Genomic DNA, 19,129 nt, shown 5'->3' on the forward strand with positions numbered 1-19,129 from the left:
TTATAAATGTGTTTTTAATAAATATTTGACTTTAAAAATTAGACAAATTTTTAACTATTCCACAGGTTCTATTAATGATCTGATATTTTTATTGTTTTATTATTTTCCTCAGTCTTTATACCTTGTTTTAAAATATCTTGTTGTCTTGGAACTTTGGCATCTCTGTGGTCCATACTGATTTTCAGAGAGTTATTGCTTTGGTGGGTTTTTTACCTCTTGTGCCACAGTATTAATTCCTTTCCCAACTCTTTCTTTTTTTCTTTTCTTTTTTTTTTTTTAAATTTCCCCCCCCTCCCATTTTCCCTCTAGTATTCTCATTTCATTCATAATAAAACCTTTTTTTAAAAAATTCTTGCTTTATCTCTTCTGAGATTCTAGTTGTCTTTGTTCTCAGAGGTAATCTTTATTACAGAAATTTTGTCATCTTTTTCTTTTTCTAGATTTGTATCTTACTGTGTTATCTAAAGCCCAATTTATTGCCATGTTTATCCATTTTCTATATTTGCATATAGTAATTCAGTTCAAATAAATACCCTTTCAACTTTGTTTTTAAACTAATGTCTGAATAATAATTATTAATTTATTTTGGTTAACTAAAATAGCTTTTTCGTATGGGCTTATTTTATTTCCTGACTTCCTCACTTCATGTTAGGACAAAGCGTCTACATTTCTCGTAGAAAGATCCAGGTTGATTCATTTGTCACTTTCATACTGTTAGCTTTTTTGATCTCAGGGTAAGCTCTGGCAGGAGTATTAAAGTGTCTAGATCAGTGTGTAGTTGTCCTCATGGTCTGAACCCTGCAAATTCCTGCCTTTGATTTGAGTTTTAGCAGTAAGAGATTGTTGCTTAATTTATCCGATATTAGCTTACTGGAAAGGCTTTCTAGTTCATAAGTACAGAACTGCAGTTCCCCTTGAGTCTGAGATTCCTGTCTTTGTTTTGCCTCCATAGCATTCAGATTGGGTTAGAAACTGGAACTGAGCCATGCTGCTCCTTGCTTCTCATTTTGTTCTTTTTTTATTGCTATACTGGGCAAGGATCCGAGATGATTCTTTATCCAGGGACAACACCCCTCGATGCAAGTATCTTCTTTAGTTTGTCTTGCATTTGTGTCCTGAAATTGCATTGAGGTTGACAAAGGAGCTGTTTGACACGTGGTATATATACTTGTACACATCTGAGATCCACTTCTATCCTGATATATAACCTCTCTCACTTCACCTGTGGTGTTCTTGCTAGAACCCATCATCAATTTCTACCCACATATGAAAGTCTCTTATTTCAAGTTGCCAACTTTTATTCCATTTGATTCTGACGTGATAGAGGTCTTTTAAATAAAAATCATTAAATTTTCCAAATAAAAATCATTGTTTTCCAGATTTTCATTTTTTTAAACAAATATGAAAACATTCAAACTTACTTTTTCACTTCTCATTTGAGATAATCTGCTGTGGAATAGAACAATTTGCCTCTAAAATTCTATTTCAATAAATAGAAAGACAAAGATGAGGAGAGGGAACATTTTGGGAATGAGGAAGAACTAATAAAAAGTCCTAACTTTCTTCTTTGAGGAGCAGGAAGGAGGCCATTGTCTCTAGATTGGAAAGCATGTGGAGAGACATATAAATAAATAAACTGTAAGGAAAATGAGAAAGATGTATGTGTGGTGGGAAACATTCAATTTATGACTTGATTATTTTTGGAAAGGAGGAGTGGACTGGAAAGGTATGTAAAAAACAAAAAATACAAATTGCAAAAGGAAGAAATATGAGGAAAAAGGTTAATAATGGCTTAAAGATCAGAAAACCTTCCATTCTGATAATTGTGAATAATCTGAAGTGCATATTCATCAAAGGTTAGAAGATAGCAGTAATTAATATATTTCTTAAAAAGAAAATAGGTTTCATCTAAGGATATTACAAAATATCTTATAGAGTCGTAGTCTAGGATAGAAATGAACTCTAAGGCATCTAATCCACCCTTTTCTGTTTACAGATGAGGGAACTTTAAACCTAGGAAGATTTGGTAATGTATTCAAAGTCACACAGGTGGCACAGGATTTCTATCTCCAGGGACAAATCTCTTTTTCATTCTGCTTTGTTGTCTGCCTTATGTTTCTTTATTTTTGGAGATCCTTTTGGGATAAGAAAGTACTGTTCCTAAGTACTAGGTCATTGAAAGGAATATCAATCAACCAGTCAGTGTGCCTTACCATGTGCCATAAACTCAGTAAACATTAGGATACGATTTTATTATATCATGAAAAGATTGCAGTAGAAATAAATCTTTGTATTCCTTTTAAAAATGTAGACACAACAAACTTCGCTATGTTATCATTTTTTACTAAAGACTACTATGAACAATTATAGTCAGATATCCTAGTCACATGTGAAATCTCCAAATCACATGGAAGAAATCTTCAATTAACATGTATCCTCACAGTCACTGACACAAATTTCTGTATGAGGCAAGGTTATATTGCATTTCTATTCATAGATTTTTTTTTTTGGTGCCATTTATCTACTTTTTAAATATTTGAAAACTATTGTATAGAATGAAACTAGGAACTTCAAAGGTTGTAAAATAATTCCTCTCTAAGGCCTACATGTGTATAGCAATGTAAACTTCTGCTGTAATGTCAATTATTAATTTCTTGAATATAAGAACTTGTCTTATTTTTTACTTTTGTCTCTAGTTTCTAGCATAGTTCTTAGGATATACTAAATACTTAATAAATCCTTTTTGAATAAATGAATATTGATTAAATGGCAAAGATTTTTCTATCAGCCCAGCAAGGACGCTAATGAGAATCTTGTCCAAAGTCATATGTATAGTCAGAGAAAGCATTTGATTTCAGATTCCTTGACTGTAAAGGGAGTGTTCTTTCTACTATCCCACATTAGGTTAGTAGAATGGGAATGGCTCTGACACCAGGGGGATATGAGGGAATTAGGAGAAGTGTACAGAGGAGAAGTGATACCTTGTCTCAGCATCACAGGGATGCCTAATGAAGCCCTTCCCTGTTGTGAGACTACTGTAGATTTTATTATTAGTCTCTGAAAAAGAGATGCAAAAGGGCCCTGTGAGGAGGAAGTGTATGCATGTTGGAAAAGCTGATGACAAGTCTCTGGTCTTACCATGTTTAGGGTATGAATTAGTGAATCTCCTTTGTCCTGGCTAGTAATAGAGAAGGTCTCCTTTTTCTCTAGTTGCTTTCTTTTCTTTTTTTTATTAGCTGTTTTACTTCTTTAAACTTTTTTTTCTGTTGAAACTGGAATGATCTAGGGATAAGAATAATAGTATTTGAGATGTGAAGTTCCTGAAATTTATTCTTCATTTTACTATTGAATATACCATTTGCATATATATGTACATATACTGCAATTTACTTCCAAAAATAAAACTTAGTTGACAAGTCTTATTGATCCATAATTTCTCTTGTATTAGTCCTTTCTTTTTACTCACTTTGCTATTGATGAGAATTAGGTAAAGAGTATCTAAATGAAATTAGGGTTTAATTGAGGTCTAGTGGCAGGTTCGGGGTACAGGGAGTCAAATAGAGCTCCCCTGCAACCCCTTAGGATTCGGTGCAAGGATATGGAGTAAAATGAGGTCTAGTAGTGGTACAGAGTTCTCTGCAAAGGAATTTACAGACCCGGAAACCTAGATTGATAAAAGAGGTTTATTATGGAGTTTGGAAGTAAGGTTGAAAGGTAGAAAGATACCAGGGCCAGGGCTGGCACTGGGCAGGCAGAAACCCTTGACATGGCCAGCATAAGGATGCCATGTTTAGGGCTCCTACAAAGAGTGGACTCCAGGGTTCTCCTTTTAATCTAAAGGGGCTCTTGGGTGGAGTCCCAGGTTGGCTCCTGGCTGGGTTTCAGCCAGGGTTAGAATTTGAATAGAATTCAATGAGTTTTTAGATAAGGAGGAAGCTGTTTGTGGGCATTAGGAAACCTGAGCAGATCATTAAAATGGCGGCCCATTTGGCTCAGCTCATATGAGGGCTGGGAGAATCTGGATATCTCCCATTGGAATTCATGGGGATTGGGAATTAGAAAGGAATCTTAACCCACATCACTACCATATTAGTTCAAACTCTTAAAACCTTTACTGTTGTAATAATTACCTCCTAATTTTTCTCCAGCTTTTCACACTGTAGAATAACCTTCTTAATAATTGTGTAATTGTGAAAAATCCTTTGCCTAAAAGCATTCATTGGCTGTTATTTTCTAAGGAACAGAAAAAAAAAAAACAACAAAAACTAATAGCCTGGTGTTTAAGTATTTAAGTCCTTTGCAGTTTTACTCCAACTTACTGCTGTAACCTTTTCTCATAATATTCACTTTCATCTACTATTTCTCAGGAAAACCAGACTGTTACCTAATTTCATTGTTTCCTATTCACTTATATCCTTTCATGGAGATTGTTATGTTGATGACTTTTATTCCAATGACTTTTTTGCCTTTTGATTTTTTACTTCCTTCTAGGTCTAACATAAGTGCTAGTTTTCTAGTCAATAAGTATTTATCTAAGAAATACCTACTGTGGGGCAGGATGGTAGATGCTGAGAATAGTGACTAAAAGAATCTATTATCTCCATGTGTTTACATTCTAAGGGATCTCTACACACACAGAATATTGTATCCCAAAAGTTTTGGTGATATTTTAAGCTTTAATAACTTCATAAATATATGCTAAAACTTTAAAAAACAGTGAAAGCTTAAATGTTTACATTTTAAATATTGATATATTTCTTATTAATATTCAGTCTAAACATTATCTTGTGCTATGTACATCATTCTAATTGAGCTTTGAACTTTGTAAAAGGGTCTGCATAATTGATCTAGTGTATAGTGTTCCTTTTAGAGACATTTGAGAGATTTTGAGCATTAGAGAAAATATTTTGCACTCCATTTTGTGGGCCATATCTACTTCATTTCATTTAGCAGCCTTCAAGGATTCTTTCAGAGAATCCAATGCCCCAATTATTTTACTCTTTCAAAAATTGTTTGACCTCTTTGGCCATTTTTATGAAAATAATTTTTTTTTCTATGCTGCTTAACTCTGTGTGCCTTTTCAGTTTCTAAAATGATATACCAGCCCTAAGAATATCTTTATGACTTTTCATCCTTGATTTTTTATATTGTTCTCTGTCATGATTTATCAAGGTTGAAAATAGTGATAATAAGGAAATGAACTCAATATGATCACTAGTAGAATAACTTTTCAATATAGTAATTATAAGTATTTCATCAATTAAATTTAAGCATATAATTAGAATTTCACTTAGAGTAAAATTATAGAAGCTCACATGTTTAAAATAACAATTTCAGACTGTTAGCTTAATTTCTTTTTCTGAATTTTCTTTCATCTTTAGTGAAGTATAAAGAAATGTTCTCATTATTTCTCTTTCCTATTTGTACTACCTTATCATTTTTAGTTTCTTTTTTTTTAAAGTTAGGTCTTTGGCTTTTTTTTTTTTTTTTTTTTTTTAATGAACCACTGGATTGGAAAATAATTCATTATATCATCAGGCAGAGATATGTTCCTTTATTTGCATGTAGATAGGGAAGATGAATAATTTATCAAATGTTATTAGTGCTAGCTGCATATTACTAAAATCACAGCAGGAAGTAATGGAATTTATATCATGCTGGTGTGAAAAAGTATGCCTTTGCTTAGTCATTATCGAACTTTTGGCATTTCTCAGTTTACTATTATGTTATCATGCCAATCTTGGTCACACATTCATTTACTGGACTTTTGATTGAAAAGTTTAACTTGATTTGAAAATCTGAGATCTGATATGCCAAATGGTCTGTTTGACTCTGAGCTGTGTTGTTACTTTGGAATAGGAATTTTCATATTGAATGCACATTTTAAAAATTACTTAATTTCATGTAATTATTAAAGTTATTTTAGAAAAGGCTGTGTGACTGATGTTTTTATTAGTTACTTTATGATGTTGAAGTTTAGTTTTATTAGTTCTTTCACTATTTTCTGAATAGTTGAAGTAAACAAACTTTCTCTAAACTTAAGTATTTCAGCATTACATTATTACATTTACATCTTCCTTGAAGATTCTGTGACTTTTGGAGGATAGGAGAATTGGATTAATTGGGCACAGAAGTTCCAGGTACAGACATTACTGACCTGAGAACTTGGATAAATGGAAATTCTCCAACTACTCAAGTTCACAAAAGCCTCTTCTTTTGAGGCGCAAATCTAGAGGAAGCAGAGATTTCTTTTAGTTTCTATCCTCCAAGTATTTCCCTGTTAAGGATTTTCTCCCTGGCTTTGTAATTCTTTGTTTTGTTTTTTAGGATTAAAAACTTCCATTCATTTATAGTTAGGAAAAGGACAATTTCAATGTCAATATATCACCTACTCATAAAATTTTAAACTACTTTTAGGAATCACTCCCTTACAAGGGATAATGTTGTTTAAAAAAAAAAATTACCTATGCATATGTACTGTCAAAGAAAATGTTATAATCATAAAAATTAATAAAAAACAAAATTAAAAAAAAAAAGGAATCACTCCCTTAAGTACACTTTACACTTCTTCTTTTGCCTTTGAGAAATCCAAATCATCTCCCTCCAATTTTCCTATGGTTCCAATTGAACAAACAGGGAAACAGTTTCTGGTGACATCAAGTTCGATCACTCTGTTACAAGAAAGGCCAGTTTAGGAATAGCAAGATGGGAACACACCAAAACTTGGGGAATGCAAAGTAAATTTGACAGCCCTTAGGACAATAACAAGGAAGACTTGCTTCAGAAAACAAAAGGAAAAAAAAAATATCCAGTAGTATAGACAAAACCAGTAGGCCTCAGATTAAGGTCTAACTTGATATCAAAATTAGGGTTGGTACAAGAGAAATCAGCCCTATCATATGATGCTCCCTTCAAATGTAGTCAAGACTCTCTCCTTTATACTTCTAGAAACTATAAATCTCTTTAGTGATACCTTGACTTTCCATTTTAAAGAAAACCCTTTGGACATAGATAGTACTAATAAAATTCCCTTGATATGTCAGTACATTTCATTCTATTTTACAAATTATTTCTGCTTTGCAGGCCATAAATTCTTCTCTCTCAAGTCTTAGTGCTTGAGATAAGCACTCAATCATTCCTGTGATATGTCAGTGCTCTTTTAAACTACTCAAAATTCAGAGTCTTTGTGGGACTGAGTGTGAATCATAACATAGTATTTTCATTTTGTTGTTTGCATTTTGTTTTCTTTCTCATTTTTTCCCCTTTTTCCTGGATTTTTCTTGTGTAGCACAGTAATTATGGAAACATGTATAGAAGAATTGCATGTTTAACATATATTGTATTGCTTGCTGTCTAGGGAAGGGGGGGAACTTGGTTTTGGCAGGGGGAAAAATTGTCCATATGTTTTGAAAATAATTCAGTCTTCAATCTCATCAGTTATTGAATCCTTTTTCTTTGTTTTGCAGGATTTATTCATATATGACTTTATTTAATAGAGCTAGAGACCACATTTTCTTTTGCTGTGAATGTTTTTCCTGGTGATCTGTCTGTAGTTGAAGATTTTTGAATTTTCTTCTCCGTGGAATCATTGATAATTTCAGTCTTATCTCCCTTGTTTTTCTTTATTGCTCAGTTTGCTCCCCCCTCTCCCTCTTTTGATGATAGTTTCCCTGGGGGTTGGACGGCAAGGTGTCAATCTCTGCAGTTGCTAGGTTCACTAGCTTCTTTGGGGAAAAACTTTGGGGAAAAACTCTGAAATCTCTGCTGAACTTTCCCCTTTAGGCTTGGAAAGTACCACCTCCTCCTGATTAGTATCTCCTTTCCCCTATTTTGTGTGTTTCTCAGTTCCCTATCCCAGCAGTGCACACAATTATTGCTGTTGTGGCAGCTGAGGTGATTTATTTGGAGCTCAAATCTCTGATCCTCTAAAGGAGGTGATGGCAAATGCTATTATATGGAGTTGAGACACAGTCCTGTTCCTTTTCTCTGTTTATCCATTCTTATATAGATATTTTTCTGTAGCACAGAATACTACTAATGTGTTGCTGACTCTTGGGATAGCATTTATTATGAGCCTGGGAGATTCTGAGTGAGCTCTGGTTAAATATTAGCTTATTGAATTTGTAATTTTCTTTTGCTTCCTTCCTTCCTTCCTTCCTTCCTTCCTTCCTTCCTTCCTTCCTTCCTTCCTTCCTTCCTTCCTTCCTTCCTTCCTTCCTTCCTTCCTTCCTTCCTTCCTTCCTTCCTTCCTTCCTTCCTTCCTTCCTTCCTTCCTTCCTTCCTTCCTTCCTTCCTTCCTTCCTTTCCTTCCTTTCCTTCCTCCCTCCCTTCCTTCCTTTCCTTCCTTTCCTTCCTTCCTTTCCTTCCTTCCTTCCCTTCCTTCCCTTCCTTTCCTTCCCTTCCTTCCTGCCTTCCCTTCCTTCCCTTCCTTCCCTTCCTTCCCTTCCTTCCTTCCCTTCCTTCCTTCCCTTCCTTCCTTCCTTCCTTCCTTCCTTCCTTCCTTCCTTCCTTCCTTCCTTCCTTCCTTCCTTCCTTCCTTCCTTCCTTCCTTCCTTCCTTCCTTCCTTCCTTCCTTCCTTCCTTCCTTCCTTCCTTCCTTCCTTCTTTTTTTTTTTTTTTTTTTTTTTTTTGCTGAGGCAAAGTTGTGGTTAAGTGACTTGCCCAGGGTCACACAACTAGGAAGTGTTAAGTGTCTGAAACCAGATTTGAACTCAGGTCCTCCTGACTTCAGGGCTGGTGCTCTATACATTATGCCATCTAGTTGCTCAAGCGATTTTCTTTATGAAAAAAAATCTTACCCTCAAATGTAATTTTATCCATACTTCATGAATCATTTTCTTGGGTGGGGGGATAGCAATGGTGGGAGCGCTTACTTTGCATAATTCTTTTTGTCATACTATAGACAGAAAGGGATAATGGATGTGATGAAAATCTTTAAGGCTGTTAGTTATTTGAGAGCAAGAACCATTTCCTCCTTTATTCCTCAATTTCCTTATTGAGAACCTAGCCATAGGTATTTGATATTGATATTGAATTGAATCGGAAACCTCTATTCATCTATTACATTTTTGAAATATTCACTAATGAATTATGAAGTTATTAGCCAAAATGTTAGTAAAAAAGCAGGTACTTGCTTGAGCTCTCCCAAATTTCTCTTCAAACAATTGTAAATAATACCTCAAAATAGAATGCAGAACCAACAAAAGGGTAAAGTGAAACCGTTTTCCAGCCTAAGACTAAAGAAAGTCGTTACAAGAGCTCTAATTTATCACTGTGTGAATAGAGTGAAGCCTATGCCTGAGGAGGCAGTGCCTCAGGGAACTAGGAGCAGGCACTGGAGCAGCACGTTTTTTCTGGAGCTCACAGATGTAAAGGGATTCAGACAACTGAGCAGAAGGAGATGATGAACGTCCCCTTTGCTGGTTCTGACTGCAGGATTCTGTTGCATTGCTCCCACTAGGATCTGGGTCACAGTTCAAGGGCAAGGTGAAGTGTCAGCACACCAGAACTTGTGGCCACAGGGAAGTGGAGACCCTGTTTCAGGACAGAAAAGAATACATGTAGTCACTTACATTAAAACACAGGTCAGGAGAGCAATGAGCGCATAATTTTCTTAGATCATTCCACATTGGAAGAAACACATATCTTAAAAGATTCTAAAAGCTAGTTCTGAAAACAGCAGTATGTAAGGCCTGAAGTAGGGATGGTGCTCCTAACCTTGGAAGCAGAACCCTACTTTATTTTTTTCATTTTTAATTTTTATAAAGGCTTTTATTTTCAACACATATGCATAGATAGTTTACACAATTATCCTTTTAAACCTTATGTTCCAATTTCTTTTCCTCCCTTCTCCCTACCCTTTACCCTAGGTGGCAAGTAATCCAATATATGTTATACATGGGCATTTCTGCTATACATATTTCCACAAGTATCATGCTACACAAGAAAAATTAGATCAGAAAGGACAAAAAAAAATGAGAAGGAAAACAAACGTTTGCCAGGCAATCAACCACAAAAAAAGTGAAAATATTATGTTGGGACTCCATATTCAGGCCCCACAGTTCTCTCTCTGGGTACAGATGGGTCTCTTCATCACAAGATCATTGGAACAGGCCTGAATCATCTCATTGTTGAAAAGAACCATATCCATCAGAATTGATCATCATGTAGTCTTGTTGTTGCCGCGCATCACTTAGCATAAGTTCATGTAATTCTCTCCAGGCCTCTCTAAAATCATTCTACTAGGGGAAAAATTGGAACAAAAGGTTTGGTAATTGTCAATGCTATAAAATTACCCATGCATATAACTTGTAAATAAAAAGCTGTAATAAATTTAAAAAAAATTTTTTTAAAAATCATCCTACTGATCATTTCTTATGGAACAGTATATTCTATAATATACATGTACCAAAAACTTACTTAACCATTCCCTAACCAGTGGTCATCCACTCCATTTCCAAGAGCTGCTACAAATATTTTTGGTATATATGATTTGTTTTCCCTTTTATCTGATCTTTTTGGGATACTGGCCCAGTAGAGACACAGCTGAATCAAAGGGATATAAAGATAGATAACCTTTTGGGAATAGGTGCATAATGCAGAGCCCAACTTTAACATAAAGTCACATCAAGTCATAGTCTAGAAAATGAGGAAACTGAAAAGAAGAATCCAACCATAGAAAGTTAGAATGGTGACAGAGAAGATAGAGACACAAATGTAGAAGACAAAAAAATTAAAATAGCTACCTTCAGAGTTTCAAAGAAAAAAATGAATTGTTCCCAGGCCCTAAAAAGAATTCCTCAAAGAGTTCAGAAGATTCTAGAATTCAAAGGTCTATAAAGAAGGAAGGAAGGAAGGAAGGAAGGAAGGAAGGAAGGAAGGAAGGAAGGAAGGAAGGAAGGAAGGAAGGAAGGAAGGAAGGAAGGAAGGAAGGAAGGAAGGAAGGAAGGAAGGAAGGAAGGAAGGAAGGAAGGAAGGAAGGAAGGAAGGAAGGAAGGAAGGAAGGAAGGAAGGAAGGAAGGAAGGAAGGAAGGAAGGAAGGAAGGAAGGAAGGAAGGAAGGAAGGAAGGAAGGAAGGAAGGAAGGAAGGAAGGGAAGGAAGGGAAGGAAGGGAAGGAAGGGAAGGCAGGAAGGATTTATATGTACAAAAATATTCCAAACAGGTTTTTTCTACTGGCAAATAGTTGGAAATTGAGAGGATGACTATCAGGGAATAGCTAAACAAGTTATGGAATATGATTGTGATGGAATACTATTGTGTCATAAGAAAAATCTAGAAAAATTGACATGAACGTTTGCAAAGTGAGTTGAGCAAAACCTGGGAAAGGTAGTAAATAATAATAGCAATAAAATATGATGATCAACTGTGAATGACTTAGCTTTTTTTCAGCCATACTATGATCTAAAACACTTCTGAAGGACTTACGATGAAAATTGGTATCCGTCCCTAGAGAAAGACTTGTTAGAGAATATGAATGCAAATTGAAACATACTTTTAAAAATATTTTTTCTGTGTCTTTCTTGTTTGATGCTTTGTCTGTTTTCTTTTTACAACATGACTAATATGGAAATGTTTTGTTTATATCTAATTGCTTGCTTTCTCAATGGGGTTGGGGGAAGGGAACAAGTAAATTTGGAGCCCAGAAATTGATGTTGTTGTTGTTGTTGTTGTTGTTGTTGTTGTTGTTGTTGTTGTTTTTAAGTATATAACTGGGGACAAAAATAGAATACCAAGTGAATAATTAAAAAATAAAAGAAAGAATTCCTTGCGTTTTCAAAAAAAAAAATAAATGATGGTACTACTCAGTCTTTTCCTTCAGTCTAAGCAATACAAAATGGAAATTATGGCAATCATACATATTCAGAGTCTTGCTTAAGGAAGATATATTTCATTAAATAATATAATGAAGGAAATGATATATCACATTTTTGCTATGGTCTTTCCCTCTTTTAAAAAGATAGTTAAATACAGAGTATCCTAAAAGTCTTACAAACATTAAAACATGTATTAGCATAACATATGTACAAGTATTGACAGAATTACAAACACAACATATTTGTTAGGAATTGTAAATTAAAGTGAAGTTATGTGTCTCATTTTAGTATCTTTTTATGCGCTTCTTTTGAAGGTCACTCTGTGAGACTCCTGGGTCAGAAGAAATCCAATGGAAAACGTTTGGGGGGAGCTCGTTTGGATTTGCCTAAGATAAGAAAAAATCCACTGATAGAAATAATTTCTATCAATACAGGGTAAGATCCTTTCAACATTGCTCATATAATATTCAGAACCATCCATGCATTCAATATCATTTTTTCCCAAGCATGTAATATTATAGTAATTGAATATTTTATGGAAGGAAAAATCTGCAAAATTACTAAAAGTATTTAATAATACTCTTTGAAAATTTTTGTTTTGTAGCATAAACTATACCTAAATAGTGAATGTCTGCAGTTTTGAAACTAATATTATCATTGTCATTTACTATTTATTATAATATAGATACAACAAATATCTTTGCTAGTAAAATGTTTGAACATTTTATTTTTTTATGAAATATGAATACATCTTCTTTTTTGCCTATTTGTTGTATATTACTATTAAACATTATTCAATTTATTCTCACTGTGCTTTGAATATTGATTAGCAGTATTGTGTGCTTTTAAAAATATAGTTAATGTGAGTTTTGAATTAATGAAAGCATTATAAGTGAATAAAAATATTCTTTTGGTTCTGTACATCTGAAGTAATGTTAGATTCTCACTTTTGCTTATTGAGAATATACCTTGTTTTATTTCAGAATACTTTAGTTAATATTTTAAAATTATTACTATCCCTTGAAGGTGTAACGTGAAAGTAGAACCTAAGAGAAAATAATCCATTTCATAATTTAATCATTATTCAAAATGTTTCATCTCTTGCCTTTGTTCTTGGTATCATAAAGTAGGAAAACAATTTCCCATTTCATAAGAATAGCCAACTCACTGGAACAACACTTTCATTATCTCTTACTAGTGTAGAAAAATCATTTTGCTTGCCCTTTTATTTCTTCTCCTTCCATCTCTTCCTTCTTACCAATAAAGGTTTGACTTATATACTCTTTTTCTGTTCCCCAGTATTATGATTAGTGCTATAATGTGCTTTTTACTGAGCCGTGACTCAATAAAACTTACTGATGAGTAGTGTGGTTTTAAGGCAATATATATTCAGTGGAATTTATCTTTTTTTTTTTTTTTTTTTTTTTTTTTTTTAAACTCCTACTTGCCTGATTGATCTTTTATAGTCCACTTTCCTGGGTGTCACTTCCTTTAAGAAGCCTTTTCTTGACTCTTAAGCTATTATTTTGCTATCTTTCCTGTCTTTTACAGCCAGAGTCCTAGCAAAATATGCATCTACATATATCATTCATTTCCCAGGATCTTAAGATTTGCTTTTCAATCTTGTTTAGCTAAAACTTCTCAGTCCAGTAATCTTTGGATTGTTAAATCCGATGGCTTAGTTTCAGATTTCTTCCTGTTTCACCTCTATGTAAAATTGACATTATTGTTTATCTTCTCTTCCTTGATATTCCTTTTTGTAAATTTTTATGACCTTATTTTCTTCTGGTTCTCTTTCTACTTGTCTGACCACTTCTCATTCTGTTTTGCTCGATCTTCATTTAGGTCCCTCACACAAGGTAGGTGTTCCCTAAGCCCTTCATTTCTTCTTTCTCTCTATTTTCTTGGGGCCTTTATTTACTCTAAGTCAGTGACTCTAAGAATTATATTTCTAGCTCAATTCCATCATTATCAACTTACTAGCTTATGTTTTAGAACAATTCTATATACTCTCTCAAATTAATCAAATCCAAAATAGAATTCATGTTATTTCCCAATTCCTACCTCCATAACCCGTTCCTTTTCCAAACTTCGTTTTGTTTGGCGATTACCATTGTTCTTTCATTCACTTTGGCGTCATTCTCCACTTTTTGTTTTTCATGCTGCGTGTGTGTGCATGTGTATGCACTTGCATGCGTATGTGCACATATATGTTTTCTTTCCAAGTATTCCCAGTTCTAATTCTACTGCATGTCTTGTACCTGTCCCCTTTTTCTTGGCTCACATAAGTGAATTCTTGTTTAGGCCCTCAACACCTCTTAACCTGGATAATTACAGTAACTTATTAATTACTCATAACTTGTTCTAATTACTAATACTAATTACTTGTTCCTGATTTTAATCTGTCCCTTCTCTCATCTATCCTCAACACAGTTGCCAAAATGATATTCCTTAAACACTCATCTAGCCTTACCATTCCCTTATTCAATAATAAACTCCAATGGTTTCCTATTGCCTCCTGCTTTAAATACAAAGTCCCATATTCAGTGGGAGCCAGTGGCCTAATATTTTAAATAGTTAAGCAGTATTAAAGCAGTGGGGTGTTTTCAAGAATAGAGTTTTAAAGAAAAAAATAGAAGTAGTTTTAGTAAGGTAGAAAAGGACTTGCCCACAAGTCTGAAAAGTCTTTCTGAAAAAGAAGCATCGGGAATAACAAAGCGCAGAAAGATCTGATTCAATTGGTAAATATAGATTTTAGCATCAAGACCTTTCTTTTTTTCCTCCACTGTGCATGGACAGAGGATAGACTAACGGAGGTTTAAGACTGCCTCATTATGCAGGAGATTATGAAAATAATATTAGCTATCCCATAATAACTATACATAGTTATAGCAATAAACTTCACTTTATTATGCCTTCAGGAAAAGTTCTTGCCAAGAAACTCATTACTCTAGTGATTGCATTAGTATCTTTAGTTGCCTCTTCCCCTCTCATTGGAGTGCTGGAGGGTAGAACAAAAATTTCTCTCAAAATCTCCGATGAGCCATTTCCCACCAGTTCTACACCTTGGATTTGATTCCATCTTGATCATAACTCTACTGTCTCCATCCATCATGTGTCCCGTGCCCACCTTCTACTTTTCAGCTTTTTTGTATTGTCTTCCCCTTGTAGAAAAGTGTTTGCTCCTTCTGGTTAGAAACTTTCTGTTTCTTGTTTGTATCCCCCCACACTTACCACAGTATCTGACACATAGCAGGCACTTAGTAAAGGTTTACTGTATTGTATTGCATTGTATTATAATAAAAGATGGTGAGAAAGTTGAACTATTCAATTCTTACTTTACTTCCATTTTTTTTTTCCCAAGGTGAAGAATGATCTTTTGACCAGGGGAAATGGAACAGGATAAATATGAAGTAGAAAGAAAAGTAGTAGGGGATTTCTGAACCACAGTGATCTTTGAAAGGTGAAGCAGAATACAAGAGCTGTACAGTGTTTGGAACATGATGGTTACAATTAGAAAAAAAGGAAAAACAAAGGGGATTAAATTTGTAGTACAGGAAGAAATTTGATAAATAATAGCTTCATCAAAAACAAACATGGCAAAATAGCCACTTTTCTTTTTCTTCACTGATAGAATCACTGAATTAATAAATCAGGATAATGCTGTATAGACATACTACCTAAATTTCAGCAAATCTTTTGACATTTCTCATGTTGGCTAGAAAATGATGTAGGGATTTTAATAGCTTGCACACTTGAACTGATTCAGCAGTGTTGATAACAGCAGTTAGGAAAGTTAATGTGACCTTAAATTAATCTGAGAGGTATAATATCCTGTCATATTAGTGCTTCTTCTGATGTTTGTACTTTTCTCTTGTGAAAACACACCTGGAGTCTTATCTTCAAATCCGATAAAATGTTTTGGAAAGCTATTATCATATTCAAGGGCAAAAACCAGAATGCTGAAGAATCCTGAACCATCCTATACAAGATTGATTAGAAATACTAATAGTTGAGACAAGTGATTTGGGGATAACATTGTCATCTTCCAAATTTTAAAATTTTTTCATTGTAAAAGTAGGATTCAATTCATTCTTCTTAACTTTGAAGGACTTAAGTAGGAGGAATGGAAGGAAGTTACAAAAAAATATACTTCTATTTGGTACAAAGAATAACTTGCTAACAATTAGAGCAATCTAATGTTGAAATCATTAGTCTTAGAATATTTCCTCTTACTAGAGATTCTCTCTTTTTTTTATTATAGCTTTTTATTTACAAGATATAATTATGGGTAATTTTTCAGCATTGATAATTGCAAAACTTTTTGTTCAAATTTTTTCTCTCCTTCCCACCCCCTCCTCTAGATGGCAGGTAGACCAATACATGTTAAATATATTAATTACGAGAGATTCTCAATGAGAGACTCAAAGATCAGTTGTTTGCAGAATTGTACAGAGGCCTCTTGGATAATTTAGATTAGCTGTCTTCTGAATTTCCTTTTAAATTTGAAAGTCTATTGTTCGGATATTTAGATATCTTACCTAACCTCTTTCTATTTTATTTTATTTTATTTTTTTGACATATGGGACCAGCTCATTGTCAAACAGCAGCCAGTCCACAAGTAGTTATTAAGTACTTCTTATATGCCAGATACTGTACTTTGTATACAAATACAAATATGAAATAATTCCTGCCTTCCTGGGACTATTTCTATTGTGGGGGACTATATATACACAACGAATTACACACAAGATTAAATTTTAAAGTTTTTTTTAAAAAGTTTTTGGTAGGGCATTAGCTGGTAGAGAGATGAGTAGGAAAGACAATATAAAAGTTAGCACTTGCATTGAATCTTGAAGGAAACTGGTGAATCAAAAAAATGTTGTAAAGTGATAGTACATTCTGTGCATGAGGGATAACTTGGGGAAGGGATGAGAGATGAAATGAGACAGATCATATCTACTTCTAAATTTGTCATGATGTTTTTCAGATTGAAGTTTATAAAGAAACTCCAGCTTCACACAGAATTGTTACTAGAAAAGTCAAATAACATCTTAATATTATAATGAAAATTATTTGATTGTTTAGACCCACTGAAAATCTTGGGGATTCCCAAAAGATTATAGAATACAGTTTAAAAACTACTTCAGTGAAATATTTTGTAAATCAAGCATCTTTTTGTAAAATTAATATGATATAACATAAATTATTAGAACATCATTCTTTTAAACTCTTATATGTAATTTATCCTTATTTTCTCTCTCTCTCTCTCTCTCTCTCTCTCTCTCTCTCTCTCTCTCTCTTTCTCTCTCTCTCTTTCTGTGTCTCTCTTTTTTTTTTATGAGGTTGAGACAAACTCTGGAAAAACAAGACTATATAATGAGAATTTATGTTTGCAGCTCCCTGCAGGCATGAAAAAAAATCTTGTATTATCAAAGAAAGACAATACTACACAGTGATTTCCAAAGCAGGAAATTATCCTGTATTAATAATTGCTTTTAGAATATTAAACTTTAAGAACTGAAACAAAATTAGATTTTGTTAATCTTGAATTAACCAAAGGGAATATCTATAATTGTCAAACCTGATGATTTTTTCTTAGTCTTCCTCTTTCTTCTTTCTCTCAGGGTCTCAGATTTATGACTTTGGCCTTGTTTTGGACTTCTCCCTAACCTTTATTCCACATATCCAGTCAATTGCTAAAATTTCCCATTTCTATCTTGACAGTAGCTCTCATATCTGTCCCCTTCTGTCCAGTCATACAATTAGTACCTCAGTTCAGGCTCTTATTATTTCTTGCCTAGATTATTGTAATAACTCCCTAATTGGCCTACCTATTTCATGCATTCTTCCTACTCAGCCCATTCCATATGCTGCTAAATGATTTTTCCTTAAGAGCAAATCAAACTATGAGTATCCCTATACTTGAAAGACAATCCCTATACACAATCCAACTCTAACTTAAAATCTTAATGGGTATTACTTACTCTCCCACAACATACAATCCACTTAAGTTTTCTCTTGGTTTCTCACTTGAAACACACTCTCTTCTGTCTTTTCCCTTTCTTATTGGTTGTCCCCCATGCTTGGACTGCACTTCTTTATTGTTATCTTATCAATAATTAGTAAACATTTATTAAGCATCCGCTATGTACCAGACATTGTGCTAAATGCTAGGTGGACAAAGAAAGAAATGGGAGAGTCCCTGTCCTTAAAGAGCTCACCATCTAATTGGAACACAACATTTATAAGGAAGCTGTAAAGGGGGGATTGGTGGTGGAAAGAAAAGTTCTCCCTTGTGAAGGCATGATGAAGTCATGCAGGCAGGGTGGGAATGTTGCTTTTATCATGCAGAATGATTAATTCCTGGAGTAGCAACTTTGATGAATAGTGGGACTTCACAAAGTTTATCTCCCCCTCCTACATAGAGCTTAGTAAGCTCCATCTTCTGCATGGAGCCTTTTCTGAGCTGTCCCGCTGCTAGTAAAGTCCCTTGCAATTAGCTTTGTACTTTATACACATTCATATTTACTCTTGTCTTTGTAATACCGTGTTCCTGTTTTTCCCTTGGTTTTTCTCTTAACTGCCTCACCTTTGCTAGTCTTTCTTTTTATTCTCACTAATAATCATATGTCTCCAAATATTTAATGAATATTTCTCACTGGTTGTTTTCTAGTCATCTCAAAGCTAATATGTTCAAAGCAGACCTCGGTATCTTCTAAAACCTTCTGTTCTTCCATGTTTGTTGATGATATCTTCATTCTACTGGTGCCCCAGTTTTTATAATCATGACATTATCCTTGGTTTCTCACTCTGCTTTCTCCCATTTATCTAATCAGTTGCCAGATTTAGTTCTAACATTTGATAGGTAGATAGAATATAAGGCCTGGAGTGAAGAAAATCTTAGTTCAAATCCTACCTCAAACAATTATGCTGCTGAGAACCCTGGGAAAATGTATTTTAACGCTTTTCTGCCTCAGGTTTTTTATCTATAAAATGGAGATTTTATTAGTACCTGCCTCACAATATAATTATGAGGATCGTGTGAAAAAAAACAATGCAAACCTTAAAATGCTATATAAATGATATTATAATAATTATTATATCTTTTACATCTTTTTTTCTCTTTAGTAATACTCCCCTCAGTGATGCCTTCATTAACAATTGCCTCAACTTTTGCAAAAGTCTCGTATTTGATTTCCTTGCTTTGAGTCTCCTTCCAGACTACCCTCCGCACAATTTCCTGAGTTTCTTCCCTAACATGCAGTTCTGGCCCTATTATTGTCATACTTTGAATTGATTCTTGAATTGAATC

The 19,129-nt window shown here is 34.1% G+C and overlaps 1 protein-coding gene across 3 annotated transcripts in view; it reads left to right on the forward strand.

The window, feature by feature from the left end:
* Positions 1-19,129, forward strand: part of CDKAL1 (CDKAL1 threonylcarbamoyladenosine tRNA methylthiotransferase) — a 625,067-nt gene that overhangs the window by 144,429 nt on the left and 461,509 nt on the right. For all 3 annotated transcript variants that reach the window (XM_074272562.1, XM_074272579.1, XM_074272570.1), the window contains exon 8: positions 12,129-12,249. In XM_074272562.1, coding sequence (XP_074128663.1) covers positions 12,129-12,249 — 121 coding nt within the window. The remainder of the gene's footprint in view (positions 1-12,128; positions 12,250-19,129) is intronic.

The sequence above is a fragment of the Sminthopsis crassicaudata genome, chromosome 1 (assembly GCF_048593235.1).
Source record: "Sminthopsis crassicaudata isolate SCR6 chromosome 1, ASM4859323v1, whole genome shotgun sequence".
In the NCBI taxonomy this organism is placed as follows: Eukaryota; Metazoa; Chordata; class Mammalia; order Dasyuromorphia; family Dasyuridae; genus Sminthopsis; species Sminthopsis crassicaudata.